At 37.0% G+C, this 22,291-nt stretch overlaps 1 protein-coding gene across 3 annotated transcripts in view; it reads left to right on the top strand.

The window, feature by feature from the left end:
- LOC107676134 (nucleolar protein 11-like) overlaps positions 1-22,291 on the top strand; it is a 56,108-nt gene that overhangs the window by 22,004 nt on the left and 11,813 nt on the right. For 2 of the 3 annotated variants that reach the window (XM_016470655.1, XM_016470654.1), the window contains exons 4-9: positions 11,936-12,084; positions 14,224-14,281; positions 14,392-14,533; positions 14,612-14,815; positions 19,654-19,730; positions 21,929-22,052. In XM_016470655.1, the coding sequence (XP_016326141.1) occupies positions 11,936-12,084; positions 14,224-14,281; positions 14,392-14,533; positions 14,612-14,815; positions 19,654-19,730; positions 21,929-22,052 (754 nt within the window). The remainder of the gene's footprint in view (positions 1-11,935; positions 12,085-14,223; positions 14,282-14,391; positions 14,534-14,611; positions 14,816-19,653; positions 19,731-21,928; positions 22,053-22,291) is intronic. The other variant, XM_016470656.1, reaches the window with a different exon arrangement.

Here is a 22,291-nt window from a genome sequence, read left to right as displayed (position 1 = left end):
TTCACGACATGGCGGCAGCAACAATACTACAGCGAGAATAAAAGTTACGCCTTCTTTCTTTTCGTGAACATTTGGATGGTGTTATGCAAATGAATACAAAGTGATTTTACTTGTTTTTGTTTTGGGGGTGACAACCACTGTTTCCTGACATCATCCGCTTTCGGAAGCCCAAACAAAGACGTTTGGGCATGGAGGTGAAAAAAAAAAACAGCGTTTCAGGCAGTCGCACACCGGGCGAGAAGTGCAGCGTTGCATCGCGCCACATCTTTAAAATTCAAATACATTATTTTCTATGAGAGTAGGCACACCGGTGGCGCCATTCGGCGTCTGTCTGCGGCGCCCAGCTACGTTGTGTTGTACTTGTAAGAATTGTTCTAGACATGCCGAAAATTTGACGCTACAGCACAGCAGCTCTTCTTCGTTTTCTCTGATGCACTAAATCTGCAGCAGCAATAATAGGACCCCTTTAAAAATATGCATTTATGGTGTAATTACTACATTTTCGTGTCAATCCATGTTCATATTTAATGCAAAAAATGCGCTGTTACTTTAATTCAGCGCTTGAAGCGCAGCAATAGACTCGGTGCGGAATCTATCTCTGCACTGCTGCAGACGCACCGCTACTGGAACCCACTGACGGACCACAAGTGACAATTCCTGTGTCAACTGTGCAGCGTGCAGCTCTCTTATTGACAGACGCGATGTGGTGATTTGAAGACATTTGCGTATTTTGAGAGAGTGTGTGCGTGGTGATTCACTCACGCTGTTTGTGAAATTACGTCTCACACAAGGTTTTCAAAAAAATAAGTTATTTAATGAAGAAATGAAGGTGAGTACCTCACCTTCAGCATTATAATTATTTCACTCGCGCCGGACAGAGACGGTGCCGCTGCATATCGTGCAAAACCTTTCACGGCAGCATCATCAGCTTGAGATCGTTTTTTTGAGATCGGCCTTTTTAGAGACCGCCGATCAAACATCCCCAAAGCGATTATTGGCGATAGTGATAGGTAGCAGATCAATCGGAGCACCCCTACCTAAACCCAAACAAAACATAGCAAAATCGCCCTAAGCATTCAACCCCAATCCCAATGAGGACGAAAACGTTCATTTTCTGTTTGTCATACTCTCATTAAGTTACAATTTTCATCTGCTCAAGCAGATTGTTAATGTCATCTTGTGCTTCAGCAAGGTATCTCTTGATAAAACTAGCTCAAGTTAAAGTTGAGTTGAGTCCATGCTAACTTACAAACCTAAATAGCTAACTGTTCACACGTCATGTACAGTGTAGGTCAAAAACACAAACGAAGGTCTACATTTCAGTGCCTCTCCATATTAAACTGGTTAAATGTAAATTAATTGAATCTTACCCTGCGGTACATGAATCCTGGATGTTGTCATCTGCGATCGTGACGACCGTAATGAGGCTTCTCCCGCTTGCATTATCTGTAAACCCTCGCTTCCAAATTAATCTTGTTACCCACCATATTTATTTTAAAATCTTTTATATATCCCTCCATGGCATGTTTAAGTCCCACTTGAATGGTGGTCCTTCTGTGTCCAAAATTGATCAAAAACATCTTGGGACAAGGTTTTCACGCTGACAGCTGTCATTGTAAGACAGTTAGCTACTCCTTTTGTCTGAGAAAGCAACAGTAACTTAGGGGGCTGGGGCTTACCGATAGGTCAATTGTCGTCATCATCATCATCTAGCTCAATTCATTTGAAGTTTTGTTCTCATCTGATAGTGTTAGCACAGTCAAATGAATATTACTTAAAGGGGTGGTTCATTGTGATTTCACTTTTTTAACGTTAGTTAGTGTGTAATGTTGCTGTTTGAGCATAAACAACCGGTGCTCTAGGAACAATTTGACCCTTAAAGGGGTGGTTGATTGCGATTTCACTTTTTAATGTTAGTTAGTCTGTAATGTTGCTGTTTGAGCATAATCAATATCTGCAAAGTTACGAAGCTGAAAGTTCAATGCAAACGTAGATATCGTCTTTTAAAATTCTGGCAGTTTAATGCCTACAAAAACGGCTGGTAGGGACTAGGGCTGCCACTAACAACTATTTTTATCGATTAATCAATTAATCTAAACGATTAATTTCCCGCAAAAAAAAAATCTACAATTTTACTTACAAATATTTTATAAAACTATATTTCATTAAACCAAATGAAATCCAAACGTAAAAAAGTAAAGTGCAACATAAATGCAAGAAGCAGGTGGCCATCTCATAGTCCAAATCACTGAAATCAAAGTTCAGTATTATAGTGTAAGAATGACAACATATCCACGTGTTCTAGTCTACTAATAATACGATTATAATCAAAAAACACTTTTAGGAGTATTTACCAGAAATATTATTTACCAGAATTTATTTAGGAGAAAAATGTAAATGTGCAGTATTTCTGAAGTGTTCTAGTCTACTAATAATAAAATTATAATCAAAAAACACTTTTTAAAGGAGTATGGAGCAGAAATATTATTTACCAGAATTTATTTAGGAGAAAAATGTAAATGTGCAGTATTTCTGAAAAAAAAAACTTGTATTTTTTAAAAATAAAATAAATTAATTGAAGATGCTTTTGATTATTAACATTTTATGGAACCATTAAAATAGAATCCAGAAAATAATGGAAAACAGAATTTGGTAAAGATAAAACTGTAAAACTCAATTAATGAGACTAAATTAAAATTTAATTTAACCATTAAAACAATATGGAAAAATGAAAATGGAAAAAAATGAATTTGGAAATAAAACTGATTTCATAGTGCCCTATAATTATAATAAATTATTTGTGGTAATAAAAATAGATGTAAGTGAACAATAGCCTTTAAAATTACTTAAAATACATATATAATAGCAATGAGGCAATAATAATTAGTTCAAATAAAGTATCAAAAGCAAGAAATCATATGGTTTTATTGAACAAAATTGTTAAAATACATAAGGTATGATAAACAATAGAGCTAATGTACATTACGCATTGCAAAAAAGGCCTGCAGGGGGCGCCAACGGCCTGATGATTGTTTACACATTGCTGTGCGATCTAATCCTCGTTTAATATTGACCAAGCATCATTTCATTCAAATGTCCTCTTAATCTTTAATATTTGGCCATTTCTTTAGGACAGAAATGCTATAGCCACTGTAATTGAATATGTATACATCAAAACGTGTAAACTCAGAGTGAGGGTTTGAGCTTTTATTTTGATTATGATTTTTAAATGGGTTTAATATATCATGCAGCCTTGGGAAACAGTCTAATAATTTGTTTTATGGATTCTCGTCCGTGAAATGCGCCACTTCCAGTATTTTGCCGGTTAGTCGACACGAGCAAAATGAAGTCGAGGATTTTTAAAAAATCGAATAGTCGACGAATCGCGACAGCGCTAGTAGGGACTACAACAAGTTACTTCCCGGGTTTGTGACGTAACAAACCCAGATAAACCCTGCCCTCGGGAAAAGGCAGCAAAGGGGGTGAGGCCATGCTGTGCTGCTTTAGAGAAGAAGAAGAGAAAACTAGAAGTGCACTTAAAAATCTATTCACATATGAATCGCGATTCTGTCTTCTAAAGATTCTAATGGATTCACAAGTTTCAAAATCAATGTTCTAAAGCAGCTGTTCTCAATGCTGTTCCTCGCGTCCCCTGCTCTACACATGCTCTGCATCTCTCTCTCTCATGTTCATGACAGTACCATGACGCGAGTGTGTGGCGGCGCCGGCGCTGACCCAGATCCAGCGTGATGACGTCATTATTAGAGCCCGACCAATATGGGTTTTTTGGGGGCCGATACCGATATTAGGGAGTAAAAAAATACTGATACCGATATATCGACTGATATTCTTTGTGTATATTATAGTACAGTACCAGTCAAACATTTGGACACTTTTCCATTCGTGTGTCCAAACTTTTGACTGGTACAGTTACTGTATATAGAATACTGTATATACATAAACATAATAGATATACATCAACACATTTTTTGCAATGATCAATTGTGGTGATCAAACACTTATAATGACGTGACAAAGATTTGTAATGGAGGCAGGGTATTTAACAATTTAACAATAAACTTTATTATTCAAAATGAGTATGACATCAGTGCACTAAACGGTAAACTTCACTTCACTTATTATAAATAACTTTTAAACACAAATATTATATATATAGTGTAAAAAAATATATATATTTTTTTAGTATAAAAATATATATATAGTGACGTGTGGCCAAGTATGGTTACCCACGGTACGAGACTCGAACCCGCAACCTTTGGGTTACAAGTCCGACTCTCTAACCATTAGGCCACGACTTCCCCCTATATATAACTTGAATTAAGAAAATAAGGTAAATGTGTAGGGCAATCAAGCTACTGCCAGTCCAGCAGGGGCAGGTTTATGCAGGAAGCACAGCTTTTCCAAATGTAGGAGGCAGAGGAGTCTGCTTTGCTCATTTCCTGTGTTATCTCTTCTAGTGGTGTCAGGGTCTCCACCAGGTTGGCTGCCACATCCCACTCGTCCGCAGTTGGACAGGTGAAATGCCCATGGTCACTTGAATAGGCTGTGATTGCTCTCTTTTGCTCCAGCATCCTCAGGAGCATGTGTAGTGTGGAGTTCCACCTGGTTGGCACAGCCTGGAGTATGGAATGTTGAGGAACACCAACCTCCTTCTGAATTACAGACAGCCGTTGCTGTGCAATAACTGAGTGGTTAAAGTGTGTGACTATTCTTTTTAGTTTGGCCAATATGTCCCCCACCACCCTCTGGGAGCTGAGGCCGTCATTAATGATCAGTTGAAGTGTATGAGCACTGCAGCTCAGGTCAGGCATCTCTGGAAGTCTCATGCCTTTTACCATATTCGCGCCATTGTCCCTTAGCGCTAGGAGGACACGCTGTGTGTGTTGATGTTCCATTTCTCAAGCGTGGTCAGGAAGATCTGCCCAATGTATTCCCCTGTGTGGGACCCAGACATGGCCTTCACATTCAACACAGTTTGGACTCTATTCCAGTTTTTGTCGATGAAATGAGCCGTTAAGCTCATGAGGGCTTCAGTAGAACCAGACCAACAGTCAGTGGTAAAAGCAATGCTGTTTCCTGCATTTTCCACAGAAAGAAGTTGCTTTATTCGTGTTACAACTTTTGAGTGAATTTGGTCCATCAGCTGAGTGCGGAAATACTTCTCACTTTTCAAAGGGTACCTGGGCTCTGTCTTGGCCAGTAATCTTTTAAAACCAGCACCCTCCACAACATCATAAGGCAGGATATCTGTGGCGATCATTTCCATGATCAACTTGTCCAGCTCCTTTGACCTTCGATCGTGTGTGGTCCACTTTGTGGTCTTATCAAACACTTGTTGGAGTGTGGGCTGTGATGGAGCTTTGTCGTCTTTAGGCTGTGCTGCTTTATCATGTGCCTCATGATAGACTTCTTTGTTTCACTTTAAGATGTGCCCACAAGTTGGTTGTATTTTTCTGTTTGAGGCTGCCTGATCCCTGACAGACACAGCCTGCCCGATATTACAGATAACTGTACCAGATGAGTCCTTGTTAAAGTAGTCCCACTCCTTACTACTTCCACCCTCAGCCATCTGTAAAAAAATCAAAATAAAAAAATATATATAAAGTATGAGACATTAACAGAATGATATATTTGAGCTGGAACCAAACTGGTTTGGCATGTTTTATTCAATATTATATTCTCAATACTGTAGCTTAATCTTCACTAATGACTTCATCTTTTTATTTTATTTTTATTAAAATCAACATATCAACATCAACACCGACTATATGCGGTTGTTTTGGCTATACTACTTTTTTGTCTCATGCAGCACACTGCCTGCGTCTGAGTAATAAACTATGTACATATTAACAGACGAACTGTTTATATTTATAAGCCCAAACAGTCAGTAACTGACAGGTGCTTGGAAACACTGTTTTGTACTCATTTATTGACGAGTCTGCTGCGGTACGGCCACTGAATGTGCTGCTTCTCTGCCGCTCGCTGCACAGAATAGACGCCGAGAGAGGAGATACTGCGACGGGAAAGTCAGACCTCGCGCTCGCAGGGCAGTACTGGCGAAATCGTTCAACTTAGCTGTAGTTCAAAAAAAAGGTTGGAAAAAAGCCACTAAAAGGTTCTGAAAATTGCTGAATATAGTGCTAAAGTCGCGCTCGTGTGTGTGAGACACGGGAGCTGATGGCAGGTGTCGGTGGATATTTGTGACCGTCAATATGGATATTGTGGCGGCTGCCACAAATAAATCAATGTATGGGAAACACTGGAAACTTATGGGGTCATTGTTTATTAACTTTACAGTAAGTTATGTATTCACAAACTAGTTAGCAACTTACCGTTAAGACAACGCTTGACTCTTGAGTAGTGAAGACACCGCTTGAATGCCGCTGCCTGACAAACTGAAAAAAACAACAAACAAAAAAGTGCATGTGATATTAACAGACGAACTACGCTCATATTTATAATTCCAAACAATCAGTAAGCGACAGGTGCTTGGAAACACTGTTTTGTACTCATTTATTGACGAGTCTGCTGCGGTACGGCCACTGAATGTGCTGCTTCTCTGCCGCTCGCTGCACAGAATAGACGCCGAGAGAGGAGATACTGCGACGGGAAAGTCAGACCTCGCGCTCGCAGGGCAGTACTGGCGAAATCGTTCAACTTAGCTGTAGTTCAAAAAAAAGGTTGGAAAAAAGCCACTAAAAGGTTCTGAAAATTGCTGAATATAGTGCTAAAGTCGCGCTCGTGTGTGTGAGACACGGGAGCTGATGGCAGGTGTCGGTGGATATTTGTGACCGTCAATATGGATATTGTGGCGGCTGCCACAAATAAATCAATGTATGGGAAACACTGGAAACTTATGGGGTCATTGTTTATTAACTTTACAGTAAGTTATGTATTCACAAACTAGTTAGCAACTTACCGTTAAGACAACGCTTGACTCTTGAGTAGTGAAGACACCGCTTGAATGCCGCTGCCTGAAGAGACCTTACTGAAGTGAAAGGGTTTGCTGGTCACCAGAAGCAAACAATGGAGCGCGCTCTGCTGGACAAACTAAGTAATTACACCATTTCAAGCATTTTATCTGCGTTATATGTTCTGTAAAAAAAAAAAAAAATCATATCGGTGGCATTTTCGCCGATACCGATATATCGGCGACAGGCTCAAATCGGCCAATAATATTGGCAAAACGATATATTGTTCTGGCTCTAGTCATTATGCCGGATCTGGGTCAGCGCCGCCACACGCTCGCGTCATGATACTGTCGTGAACGCGCGTCCATAAGTTAAAAAAAAGTAGAGACGAAAATGTGGAATATAGTCGTTACTTTTTGTTTTCTTTGTGCAAAAAAAGTATTATCGTAGCTTCGTAACTTCACAGTTGAACCACTGATGTCACACGGACTACTTTGTCAATCATCTTGACACTAGGGTGAGTAATTAATGACAGAATTTTCATTTTTGGGTGAACTAATCCTTTAATATTGAAGGGGCTATATGTAAAAACTGTCATGTATTAATCACTTATTTGTTTTTGAGTGTGTGAACAGCTTGTTAACAATTTTAAAAAATGAGACCTTCCCCTATTTCCTAGGTTGTCTATAAAATCCTGTAGACTGATTTCTATGTAAAGGACTTGGGACATTTTTGCCAGGAAAAGGATGTGATGTTTTCAGGATAATGCAGAAAGAGCCATTCTGTAATGTAACGTCAGTGTGTCATGCACAGAAAATGAAGAATGAACATTTTAATGGACATTTTGGAACAATGCAAAACACTATCCAGATTAAGATACATTGGTTTATTAAATAGCTTACAATACATAATTCAAGACTAGTGGTCGACTGCTATGGGATTTTTAATGGCCGATTCCGATATTGAGAAATCAATCTGGCTGATTGACCGATATGAGGCCAATATAATACATGTAATTACAGTAAATGAGAGACATGCAGAAACATTTATTATGCATAAATATTTATTAAAACCTTCATTTAAAAATGTAAACAATTGAGGTGCAGCCTTTCCTTTTCTTTTGCTGAAACATCTACAAAAAATAAATATTTATAAAACCTAAACAATTAAAATGTAAACGGAGGTAACACTTAAATGAACAAGGTTTAGTGCAGCCTTTCTAACATTCATAATTAATGAACAAATGAATATTCATAAATTATTGTCAAAAAATAGTATGTGTAATTCCATGTATTTTATGTACAATACACATATAGTTTACAGAGCAACAGGTTGTTTTAATTATAGTATGGGATAGCTGGTTAATAATAAAGATTTATTTCTCTGATCTGTTTCGTTTTGCTTGTCTGTTTCATTGTAAAAATAATAAAAGCCTGAAGGCGTATAATTACATGCTTGGTTATCAGCATATAGCAGCATTAAGTAAGACCGGAACAAATGAAAAAGGTATACTACACGCTAGGGCTGGGCGATATAGCTAAAAAATGTTTCATATCGTTCGGTATCGATAATTATTGACATTTTTTGTAAACTTTTTTAAAACCGAGCAATAGACTTTTTTTTTTTATTTACCCAATGTATTTTTAATTTGCCCACTTTATTAAGACAAACAACAAATATATATAGGCATATGTATTATTTTTTAACAGTCAAACACAAAATAAAATGTAAACAAATATCTACTTATGTTTTATATGCAGATTAAATAAGTCTTAAGGAAACTTTTGACTTGTTTCCCGAGGCCACAGGAAGGTGCAATGAGCAAAATAATGCAGAGCATTAAACTGTCAATTCAAATAACTGTCTATAAAAACGTGCATAACGTCTAAATGAACATGTATAAAACAAATATAATTTTGTAAACTGCATAAACAATTATGAACAAAACAGCATCATGTGTTTATGCATTGCTTAGCCTAATACAAAGAGCCAAATCGCCGATCACACAGATTGCATTTAAAAACAAATGAGACGCAGTGAAATGGAATAAACCTTCACAAATTCGCGTCGCGTTTTCTAAACGTTAAAGCTGTTTTAACTTTGCATGACTTTCTTTGCATATCTTGCATGAGACGCGAGTGCAGCAGTCATGTTTGTCCGTCTAAAAATGTGCTGAATATGCGTTCTGTATGAATGGCTTGGTTTCGGTTTTAACCTAATCAAGATCTTCTACGCATTGAGCTACTATATTTCTCTAATATTTTGAACAAATAACACGGCAGCGGCGCGTCTCGTGGGCTAGACTAACAAAACATTAAAATGCAAGCTGGTGTGTGGTGAGCGCACTGGCGCTGTTGTCCTGTGGCTGCCGTCGCATCATTCCAGGTGGATGCTGCACATTGGTGGTGGTTGAGGAGAGATCCCCAACATGATTGTAAAGCGCTTTGGGTGTACAACAATACATAATAAAGTGCTATATAAAATGCATAATTCATTCATTCATATTCCCATTATAATACTTGATGCGTAGATAAAGGTCTGGGGATTCGCATAAAAAGACATCTTGCTGGAGTTCATTGCTCTCTCATTTTTCTTCTCTTGTAACGTTACCGTGTGGAGTGCAGCGCACTGTGACAGGAGGCTTTAAGCACATCATTCTGCACCCTAGATGTGCATAAGCGCTGCGACTCCATGTTGCTTCAAGTGCACCATTCTGCACCCTGGATGTGCATAAGAGCTTAATTCACATTATCAAAGTTTTGCATACAAAGATTATTAGAAGCTTTTATTTTTCTCATGATTTCTATCTTTTCATGAATGTATTTTGTAAGAATACAAATAGTTAACAGAATAAACCGGTTTAAATTGTATAATGTGCACCAAAGATTTTTTCAAGATATTGTTTCTGCTGCTAAATTATACAGTCAGCTAGTTTAATTTCATAGCTTATATATTTTTATTCAAATGTAGTTTTTCTCTGTAATGAGGAAGTGTGTATTTAGTGGATTGCGTTTAACAAAGGGTTTAAAAGAGTTACCATTAGTTCCACAAACACAGTATTGATATTCTGTAGTGGTGTAGAAAAAAAAAAAGCGCTGGTGTTGGATTGGTATTACAATTATGAACAAAACAGCATCATGTGTTTATGCATTGCTTAGCCTAATACAAAGAGCCAAATCGCCGATCACACAGATTGCATTTAAAAACAAATGAGACGCAGTGAAATGGAATAAACCTTCACAAATTCGCGTCGCGTTTTCTAAACGTTAAAGCTGTTTTAACTTTGCATGACTTTCTTTGCATATCTTGCATGAGACGCGAGTGCAGCAGTCATGTTTGTCCGTCGTGGTGAGCGCACTGGCGCTGTTGTCCTGTGGCTGCCGTCGCATCATTCCAGGTGGATGCTGCACATTGGTGGTGGTTGAGGAGAGATCCCCAACATGATTGTAAAGCGCTTTGGGTGTACAACAATACATAATAAAGTGCTATATAAAATGCATAATTCATTCATTCATATTCCCATTATAATACTTGATGCGTAGATAAAGGTCTGGGGATTCGCATAAAAAGACATCTTGCTGGAGTTCATTGCTCTCTCATTTTTCTTCTCTTGTAACGTTACCGTGTGGAGTGCAGCGCACTGTGACAGGAGGCTTTAAGCACATCATTCTGCACCCTAGATGTGCATAAGCGCTGCGACTCCATGTTGCTTCAAGTGCACCATTCTGCACCCTGGATGTGCATAAGAGCTTAATTCACATTATCAAAGTTTTGCATACAAAGATTATTAGAAGCTTTTATTTTTCTCATGATTTCTATCTTTTCATGAATGTATTTTGTAAGAATACAAATAGTTAACAGAATAAACCGGTTTAAATTGTATAATGTGCACCAAAGATTTTTTCAAGATATTGTTTCTGCTGCTAAATTATACAGTCAGCTAGTTTAATTTCATAGCTTATATATTTTTATTCAAATGTAGTTTTTCTCTGTAATGAGGAAGTGTGTATTTAGTGGATTGCGTTTAACAAAGGGTTTAAAAGAGTTACCATTAGTTCCACAAACACAGTATTGATATTCTGTAGTGGTGTAGAAAAAAAAAATAGCACTGGTGTTGGATTGGTATTGGCCGATTCTTAGAATTTGGAATACTCTATGTAATCTTACACTGCAAAATAATAACTCAAAAAAGATTAAAAGATAACAATTATTTACTGAACCATTAAATTAATCACAATTATATAATGAAAGCCATAAAAAAACACACAAAATTAATCGGCATAATTGTCATAATCGCCAAAGCCCTAAAACAGACAATTAATCGCAATAACCGTGACTATTTTTAGACAATTAATCGTCAGCCAAATTTCATAATCGTGACAGCTTAATTTATTCAGCAACCACAATCGCAAACAAATGTATTTTAACAGAGAATCTCTGATTTGTGGTTTTGAATCTGGCAACTGCACACATGAAAGCTCGTTTAGTAGAGGCATGTACAAGCAGTCTGCAATAATATTTTGTCTCCTTTATTTCTACATTTTGTCTCCTTTATTTCGAAAATAAATTGGTATAGTTTTTATTTTTTAAAATAGGCCTACATTTTAGTCTCGCCTTTTATCGTCAGTGATATTGCACGTTGATATAGTCATAGTTATTTATTGCCCTTATTGTTATCTCTTCTAAGTCATGGGAAAAAAACTCGTCAACAAACATTTTTCGTCATATTTTTCGTTAACGAAATTAACACTACTTGTAACCTTTTGTCTGATTTCTCTAGGGAAGAGCTGTTTTGATCAGGCAGATTGACATTTAAACTGCAAAATCAATGTGGCCACTTGCATTTTTGACCACCTCTGAATGTTGAAGTGGACTATTTTATAAAACATTTTGTACTCCAATTACACCATTTCAAATGAATTGTCTGAAACTGATGTTAATACCAAGTGTAGCATTTGAACTTTAGTATCTAAGATATTTTTTCTGACTTTTTTTTTTTTCAGGTTTCAGCTGATGTTCTCAAAGTGCTGTCAGCTACTGACTCTGAGCCCGTGGTGCTGTTTTGTTGTGGGGCTGTCAGGTTCCTGGACTCACTGCTTGCTTCCCCACAACAGCCCATAGAGGATGTTTTGACAGAGGATGAGATTATCAGGTCAGAGATCACAGACTTCTGACTATAACATCCCTTTTAAGCAGGGCTTTATATTATTAAATAGAGTTCTGAAAATTTACTGGCTGGGGTTTTCAGTTGGTGAGTCATAGCCTGAAAATGGTTTTGTTCTGATGGGGCTGCGAACAGCAGGCACAAAACTAAGGATGCTCCGATCAGGATTTATTGGAGACTATCGCCGATTGTCGATCACAGGAAGCAATATCTGCTAGGGCTGGGTAAAAAAATATAGATTTCTCAATTTTAATCGATTCTTATTTTTATGAAGCGATATTGATTTATAAATCTCAAGAATCGATTAGTCAAGCCTGTTTTCAGATAATGAACAGAACATTGTAGCACGCCTCCCATCCAATAAATTGCAATAACAGCGCTTCCCACACTTGGACTTTACTTGGGCGGGCCGCTCGGGTATATTAACGGCCGCCCAAGTTTATATGGAGAAACATTTTTGCTTTTATTATTTTTATTTTCATACTTTTTTATCCGCCCAAAATAATGAAACCATCCGCGATCGATTAACTAGTGGAAAATCTCCCCTCGCCCTACACATTTCGTATCTGCTCGTTCTGTGTGCGCGAGAACGGTTTACTCCTGCTGACGCTCCCACGTGCGCTGCAGAGATGCGGCGGATGTTTCACAGACAAAGACAGGGCTTGACAGTGCGGGCGCTTCAGTCGCAAATAAAAATAGATGTGCGCAACTGTAAAATGTATTCAAGGAGCACGTGTGTGAATAAAGCAAAATCCCTCCGGGTGAGTTTTCTTAAATTTAATGCCTTAAAAAGTCTTAAATACATGAAATGGTAAAACAAACGTCTTAATGATCATTTTAAGTCATCTTATATTTTGGGGATGGAAAAACATAAATCGCGATACAGCCTATCGATTATTAAACTTCAAAATGATTTCATTAAAAAAAGAGCACTGCACATTGCAGTGTCACAAGGCGGCGCTGTTGCGCTTTCAACAGTCTCGCGCAATTCAAGAAATTTAATTTAATTCTCTCTGTTGTATATTTGCTCATCATTCGTCTCGTGAAGCCGCTTTCATATTGTTGTTCACTCATCGCGTTGATGCTCAGGAAATGCTCCAGCACGGCCACCGCATGTAACTTTTAACAAGATTCACTTGTTTAAAACACCCTAAATTGTATTAACATTTACTGTATAACATTATTTCGCTAACAAACTCTATGGAAATTATTATCTCCGCGAGCGATGGCAGTTTGAGTATAGTTCTGTGTAACTGCATAGATAAACTGCGCTGTCAGCAGGCATTTCATAATCTAGAAGGACAAAAACATTATTAATAATTCTGATATAACATTCCAGTTGAGAAATGCAATAAAATACAATGTTTTGTTTGTTATATTCCAATATTCCAGAGAACATTATTCAGTGAATTAACATTATCCAGTGAATTATTCTTGACTCTGTAGCTATTAAACAGCTTATAAACCTACTAAAACGGTCGTTTAAAATGAAGTTGATACGACTCCTGTCCTTTATTTATTTTCTCCATTTGAAAACATTAGACATTCTACATTTATTTTGCTTATTGTTAATATTAGTGTTGTTGCTGTTGATGCTTTTTATAAATAAAATGTTTTTTATTGTTGTAATATAAAGATTAAATTTAACATGGAAGACTGCTAATTTTCAACAAAAAAAAAAAAATATGATTGAAAAGAGGAAAAACCAAAGTGAAGTATGTTCTTACTTCACTCAGTCATTTATTTACTTTATAACAGTAAATATCGGTTCTGCATATTGGTTATCGGGCACATAAACATGCAAATAATTGGTATCGGTTATAAAAAATCAATATCGGTCGATCTCTAGTTTCCTTTCAAGTTTGTTCTGAGGGCTCAATTTAAATAATTGGAAGACTTACCATAGTGAATCGGGGTAAGACAAAAACACAATTTTGAACACGTATTTATTTGCAGTTTTTAATATGGGTTCACTTGCAACAGCGCCATGGTTTGTGCAGCATATTGTTTTGAAGCTAATGCAAACGATTTTAATACTGCATTAGCTCACTACTTGATGTTCAGTGCTCATTTAAGTCAAGACCTGTTTAAATTAAGTGTAAGTTTCTTGTTTAATCCCTTTCACAGGTGGAGCACTATCGTTAAGGCAGAGCACCAGCTTGTCATTTTGTTCAGCACAGAACAGGTTTTTTTTCTGATGTCTCTTTGAATCTTTGTGGATCTTTGTTCTGTTAGTGCATAATGAATGGAACCTATTAAATAAGCTCTAAATTGTTTCTTTTTTTATATATTTAGAGAGGAGAGCACTGCCTGTATGTTCAGAGATTTAACCCCAACACTCTTGTGAAACACAGATTTGAGACTGAACCTGGTCTCTCTGCACCTATTAGCTTCTCTGCCACATGCAGGGGTAGTAACATACACCTTTTGTACTTATGTAAGTCTCTATTCATTTTATCATCTTACCCAAATGACAGTTTTGTACTACTAGCAACCCAACTCTACATTATTTCAGATTTGAATGGCAGTGTGTATGAGAGTGTGTTGCCATTCAGAAGTTCATCTACAGGAGCTGAAGGTGTCCAGGCCCTATCTCGCTCCTTATGTCTCAGTCTTCCTCTTGGGGAAGAAAAACTGATGTCTGGTGCTGCTGTTGTGCTTGATGAGGCTCATGTAGCTGTGGTTGGATTCCCCCACCCCTCTGCTGGAGCTTGTAAAGGTTATTCTTCATCTTCAAATATAATAATCCATTCTCTTCACTAGCGGTGTGCAGTATTATTGCAGACAATATATATGAAGAGTTCATTTGCAAAAACCGATAACTCCATTTTAATTTTTTTTTTTCAGAAATCAAGTTTTTTTTATTGCGCATTCCAAGTAATATCAATCAAACTGCAGTTGGGTTGTTTTAAGTAAATACAGGTCATTTACAAAATTAAAGTTCATTGAAAGTATGTTTTTTTTTACATATTAAAAGTTTGTTTTATAGCAAAAGCAGATAACTCCAACAGTCGTTTTTTGGCAACAGCAGATAACTCCACATTTCATGTTTTAGAGTTTAAAAAAAACACTAGTTTAATCTTTGTAATCTCCTCAGATTACAATGTAGATGCCTGACAAACGTTGTTGTAATCATAAACTGTATGAATGTGATTACACGCAATACACAGAGCTTTTCCCTCACCATTGTAACGTGCTGCTTTTGCAAGGTTCCGTGAAAACGTTTCAGCTTTTATTTTCCTTTTTCGCCCTGAAGAAGATATCACAGGTTCAAGTTCGTCAAAATTATTAATCCTCGATCACTTTGTCAGCTTTGATGAAACTCCTCTCAGCTAGCACATCTTTTCAAAGTGAAAGTAGCCTTGTCACCTGACCTGAATACAGCGCGCTGATTTGCTAAAATGGACTATCGGCTTCTGTTCAACAACAAGGGTGCTTGTCGGTTTCTGTAGTAAAACGTGAACTCGCGATGCCTTGAAAGTGGACAAAACCGGCTTTTTTGACAAAACGTGTTTAGGGCTCAGATCGCGCTATATGTGGAGAATAATAATCAGCTCTTTTTTTTTTAAGTGCCGTTTATTGGTTTTTGCAAATGAACTCTTCATTCTATTGTTTTAACAATATGCAAGCTGACATTATCCCCCAAAAAAAAAAAAAATCTTGAGATAAATATAAATTGTAACAATGCAAGGTTGTGATATGGCTTAGTGTGATTTTTGCAAATTGCAAAGGCTGTGATTTAATTATATAGTCTAATGCGTGAAGTGTGCCACTGTGTTCTTTTAAAATGAGCAGCTCATGACCTTGTGTTTTTAGTCTCTGAGCAGCTCGTTTTGTAGTAAATACTTCTCTATACAAACTAAATCTCTGCAAGGTCTGTGAGTTTGGGTCACTTATAATTCAGGCTGGGCAATATAGCTAAAAAAAAATTATCACTATATAATGTTTCATGATTTGATATTGATAATTATTGAATTTTTTTATAACCTTTTTTAAACAGAGCAGTAGAAAAAAATATTTAAATTTAACCACTGTATTTTTAATTTACCCAATTTATTGAGTCAAACAACAACTAATTTTAGTTTTAAGTCAAATCACAAAATAAAATAGAAAAATATCCTTTCTTATTTTTTATATGCAAATGAAATAAGTAGGGCTGAAACGATTAGTCGACATTATCGACAACGTTGACAATAAAAAAAGTCGATATATTTTTGTTGTCCAGTAGTCGTATGATCTCATATGACCTAATGTAAGAGCCTGCAATAATGCAGTTGACCAGACTGCATTCAGCTCTCCTGGATGCAATTCAAGAGAAGAATACAGTGCTTCAGTTCAGAGCAAACTCAGACGAAACGTAAAAAAGCTGAACGGCATTTGGATGAATATGTAAATATATGCTTCGCGCTTTCCTCTCAATAATGAAATAAACAACAAAAACTGACAGCGGTGAGAAAGCAGCAGGTAAAAATGCGTCTGATTACAGCGATGTGGATGTTGCACGAGCTCTGCAGTTCGGTACCCCAGTAAAGTCCAGTCACGTTACGTTTATTTATATAGTACTTTATGCAATAGATAGCCTTAAATCAATCAGCATTACAGTATTAAACATGAAAAACCAGAGTCAGTGTCGCTTTCAGTTAGAATTACAACTTTATTTTCTGTTATAAAGCAGCTCTCCAGTGAGGAGCTAGCTAATTATAAAATCTTTTTATTACTGGGAAAGTTTTTTTTATTTCATTAAAGTGATAGTTTGCTTTGCAGAGATCAAAGCTTGATCTAGCTCAGGACTGTTTTGTTTATCATAACCCTATAAGGTATTTTAAGAGAGAGATTATATTGTGAATAAAATAGTTTATCCAAAAATAAGACGTCTTATCACATACCTTTATTTTGTTTCTTATCCATATGACTTACAAAAGGAGATGTTAGGCAGAAATATGTCATTCAGTTACTTTTTCAAATAGACAATTAAATGGTGAATAAGAGATTCTCTCATCTCATTTTGTGTGCCAAATATATTTATTTGTATAAATTAATTGTTTAATTATTGTAATTACATAATATGATTTTCAAAAGCCGAAGTGATTACCTTTATTTATTTGTTAAAATATGTATAACTCAAAATTTCAACTAATTGCAAAAGCTGAATAATCAATAAATGTCTACTGATTAATCAGTGAAATAATCAATGATTAATCGATTATCAAAATATTAGTTTGTTGCAGCCCTAGAAATAAGTCTTAAGTAAACATTTGGCCTGTCTCCTGAGGCCACAGGAGGGTGCAATGAGCAGAATAATGCACCTCATTCAACTGTTTATTCAATGCAATAAAATAACGGCCGTCTATAAAAAAAAATTATATAACGTCTAAACTAATATTTATAAATCAAATGATTTCATAAATTGCATAAACCGTTATGAACAAAACAGCATTGTGTATTTATGCATAGCTTAATACAAATAGCCAAAGCGCCGATCACACAATTGCATTTAAAAACATATGAGACACAGTGGAATGGAATAAAACCCCCACAAATTCTCGAGACATGTTCTCTAAAAGTTGAACCTTCTTTAACTTTACATGGCTTTCTATTCATCTCTTGTGCGAGACGCGAGTGCAACAGTCATAGTTGTGTGTCTCAAAAATGCGCTGAGAATGCGTTGTGTGTGAATGGCTTGGTTTCGGTTTTAACCTAAACAATATCTTCTCCGCATTGAGCTTCTAGATTTCTCTAATATTTTGAATGGTAAACGCAGCAGCGGCGCATCTTGTGGGTTCAACTGAATAGACTAACAAAAACATTAAAATGCAACAACGACACTTAAATCATCACAACCGCATCTCATGTGCCACTGATAAGGCTCCTTGACGCACACCTAAACTTGAAATACACTGTTTTTGCATTAGAATGCAAATGTTTATTTTAAATTAGACTAATTCCTTTTTTTGATTCACAGTCTCCTCAACGCAGGCAGGTACGGCACTCGTTTCAGCATATGTTTGAGTGTTCTGTCTGCTTGGCTGTCATAATGTGCTTTTAAATTAAAAAAGTGTGAAACTATCGTGCGCTATATCGTAGGGCTGGGCGAGTCAAACACAATCAAAATTAAAAGAATATCTAATTTCTAATGTTTTATGTGCAGATTAAATAGGTCTTAAGGAAACTTCTGGCTTGTCTCCCGAGGCCACAGGAGGGCGCAATGAGCAAATAAATGCAGCACATTTAAATTGTCAACGCAAAGGCTTGTCTCCCGAAGCCACAGGAGGGCGCAATGAGCAAAATAATGCAGCGCATTAAATTGCCAACGCAAAGGAAATAACGGTCTATAAAAAGAAATACGTGCATTACGTCTAAATTAACTCGTATAAATCAAACATAATTTTGTAAATTGCATAAACAATTATGAACAAAACAGCATCATGTATTTATGCATTGCTTAATACAAAGAGCCGAATCGCCCATCACGCAGATTGCATTTAAAAACATAAGAGACGCAGTGAAAGGGAATAATCCTCCACAAATTCGCGAAATGTTTTCTAAAAGTTTAAACTGTTTCAACTTCACATGGCTACATCTCTTGTTTGAGATGCGAGTGTAGCAGTCATATTTGTCCGTCTAAAAATGCGCTGAATATGCATCTGTGTGAATGGCTTGGTTTCGGTTTTCACCTAATAAAGATCTTCTCCGCATTGAGCTTCTATATTTCTCTAATATTTTGAATACATAACACCGCAGCGGCGCATCTTGTGGGCTAGACTAACAAAACATTAAAATGCAACAACGTCACTTACATCATTATCACCGCATCTCGTGCGCCACTGATGACGTTCCCTGATGCACTTCTAACATTCAAATGCACATGTTTATTTTAAACTCTACTAATATTAATTTTTTTATTCACAATCTCCTCATCACAGGCAGGCGCAGCACTCAATTCAGCATGTGTTCGTGTTTGTGTGTGCTGTCTGCGTCACTCATAGCACGTGCCTATATCATGCACTATATCGAAAAATTTTTATATCGTTATCGAAGAAGGTGTACCATCGATAAATATCGATACCGTTTTATCACCCAGGCCTACTATATCGAACATTTTTCTTTTTCTATTTCTTTGGTGTACCGTCGATAAATACCAATACAGTTTTATCGCCCAGGCCTACTTATAATGTACTTTTGAAAATCGATCATGTGCCAACCGTCTTTCCTAATTTATGAAGTTTGTTTCTATATCTGCAGTCAACATAAAAGTAGCTTTAATGTTCCCTTGTTTTCCCCCCCAAAGAGAGTGTTTTGAATTCAGTGTTTCGGTTTTATTGTTTTCCCCCATTAATTGTTGCTTACTAATGATATACTATATGAATTAATAACATATTAACAAATGTGAGCTAGTGAAATATAAGACTTTCACAGAAACAGACTAGTGCACACCCCTACTCATGAATGACATTGTGATTGTTACTTTTTTTTTTTTACTTCTCTCCCACCCCTTTCCCGCTTTTATCACTCTGTATCTGACTGGTGCAATGATCATTGAGTTGTTGTCATCCGTAGATTACCTTTGCATCTGGAACACACATTTTCAAACTCTTCAGGCTAGTAAAGAAATGGCAGGAAGGATCTATAGTCAGGTGTGATTATTACTATTTTATATATTTATATATATTTCTTTTTAAACCTTTCATTAAAGCTGCAGTCCGTAACTTTCCGAAATCAATATTTGAGCAAGTACATAACCAGCCAGTGTTCAAAACTATCCGATTCACAACGGTTAGCTTATAATAATGTTTTCTAATTTGAGTGGTACGGGTAGGTTTTCGCGGGAAATTGCACTGGCACTGCGTCATTACATCACGTCTGTAAACATAAAGAAGTCGTCCCGGCTACTAGGATAACGATAAACGATCCGCCACCTGCAGGATCCTCACATGCGAAGGATCCTGCAGGTGGTGGTTCGTTTATAGCCTTTTCTTACAGCAGCTGGAATAATTAAATGTATCATTTTGATGGCGGATTGTAATCCATAAAGTATTATGTGTTTATGAAACACATGTGAATGAAATTATATTCTTTATAAATGTGCTTCTGATTACAGGTAGCCTGGAATTACAAAGATTTGTATTTTAAAGGAAAACAGTTCGAAGGGAGCATAGTTTGATTTTTGGGTTAAAAGAATTTCTTAATATGAAATTGGAAGAGTATGACAATTAGATTAGACTGTGCAGAAATTATGGGTGAGAGTTGGGAGCTGGAGAGTAAAAGAAGAGCACCTGTGATTCTTCAGTAGCCATACGGCACATCTCCTCTGGGTCCAGCTCTACAGGGTCATAGCCTAACTTAGCTTTCGCTGCAGCCTTGAGGTTATGACTTCCTACAGGCAGGTAACTGTCTCTCTTTACCCACCTTAATAAAGAGAGAGAGAGAGAGAGAGAGAGAGAGAGACAGAGAGAGAGAAAGACACTATAATATTTACTAATATAAAGTCATGCATATTAGTGCTGTGTTCGATACATCAATACGACGATGTATCGTCACAGAGATTTGACGATACGAGTATCGATACAGCTGGCCCTGTATCGATATTTGTGGCACATTTGCAGCAGTGGACCGCGCTTAATTTGAATACAAGAACACCGTTTAAAACAGAGTAGAAAAGTGCAAGGTTTCTAAAAAATAATGAATAGAGCATAATATATAGGCTACAACGGGGTTTGATCTGGCCGCAGAAGAACACAACCGGGGTTGCCTGATATGAAGAGATGTAATCCCTGAAACAGAGCTTCCCACTTGAGCAATACGGAAATATCTGCTAAATGTGTTAATTATCTTTGTCAACCTGGCAACCGTGTGTGCGCGCTCTCTCCACTGAGGATAAACGCGCTTGCTTTCTGAAAACACCGGTTAGCTTGCAGTTTAGCGATCTCCACTTCAATATTATATTATCAGAAAAGTGTGATTTATCAAGTGTTCATTTATATGAGAGAGAGAGAGGCTGTGTATGTATGAATTACCACCGTTTTGCCGCATTACTCTATTAACAGTGAAGCTGTGGCTTTAATTCCTGCAGATACAATGATGTTACCAGCTCCTTGAGAAAGATAATGTAGCTCTTCAGCGATTAAGCTATTTTATTGATAATATTGCGGGGCAGCGCTAAAACGCTTGTCTAAAGAATGTCCGTGTGCGCGCGCAGAGTGATCTGACTAAACGTGTGTGCGTGAGCTACAGTGAAGACAGCGCATTAGTTTAGAACTCTTCTAATTTTTATTTTTTAAATGTAGAGAGTGTGTTGATTTGTGCAATGATAACCTACCAGCAATGTTAAGATGATTTTAATATATTAGAACGAGTACATTATTATATATGGGCTTAAAAACAAGATGCAAACAATCAGAATATTGTAGGGTGGGGAGTGCACAATGTAAACATGAAACATATGCCATTACCTATAGGCTATTGTACTGTGGTACAGTTATAGTGGCCCTTCATAATGCAGAGGTCAAGTGCCTGCCTGTTCTGCCAATAGTAAGAAACGGCCCTATGATATGCAGTGTTTAATAAACAGCTGTTTTACTAAATTCTTTTGAGGTGAAATTCAGTGCAGTCCCATATCGTGATATGTATCATATCGTGGCCTCTGTATCGGGATATGTATCGTATCGTGACTTTGCTGGTGATGCACAGCCCTAGATAATTCCGCACACAGCTGCAATTCCAGGTTTTCAAACAGAGATGGCGACAAAGAGGCAAAACTTACGGACTGCAGCTTTAAGGTATACATAAGTTTAATCATGCAGTGAGTTAAACAGATCATTTCTCCTGAATACAGTTGTGGTGTTATTCTGGGAAGCTGTATGTCCCTCATGGGAAGATGCTCTCAGTAATTCCTTTTGATTGCCAGAAGTCATCTCTTGCAGCTGCCATGGGAAAACAGAAGCAGACAAGTCAGAGTGGTAAAGACTTTTCTGTTGAAATATGGAATATTTGCCCTATACTGTTCTAGAGCGACATATATTTACATTTACATTTACGTTGTCATTTAGCAGACGCTTTTATCTAAAGCGACTTACAAATGAGGACAATAAAAGCAGTCAAAACTAACAAAAGAGCAACAATATATAAGTGCAAATGACAAGTCTCGGTTAGCCTAACGCAGTACATGTAGCAAGGTGTCTTTTATTTATATATATAT

Source organism: Sinocyclocheilus anshuiensis, unplaced genomic scaffold (genome assembly GCF_001515605.1).
Source record: "Sinocyclocheilus anshuiensis isolate Anshui unplaced genomic scaffold, SAMN03320099.WGS_v1.1 scaffold3553, whole genome shotgun sequence".
NCBI classification, from domain to species: Eukaryota; Metazoa; Chordata; class Actinopteri; order Cypriniformes; family Cyprinidae; genus Sinocyclocheilus; species Sinocyclocheilus anshuiensis.
The sequence above is the reverse complement of the archived record's forward strand: the minus strand, read 5'-3'. Positions and strand labels throughout refer to the sequence as shown.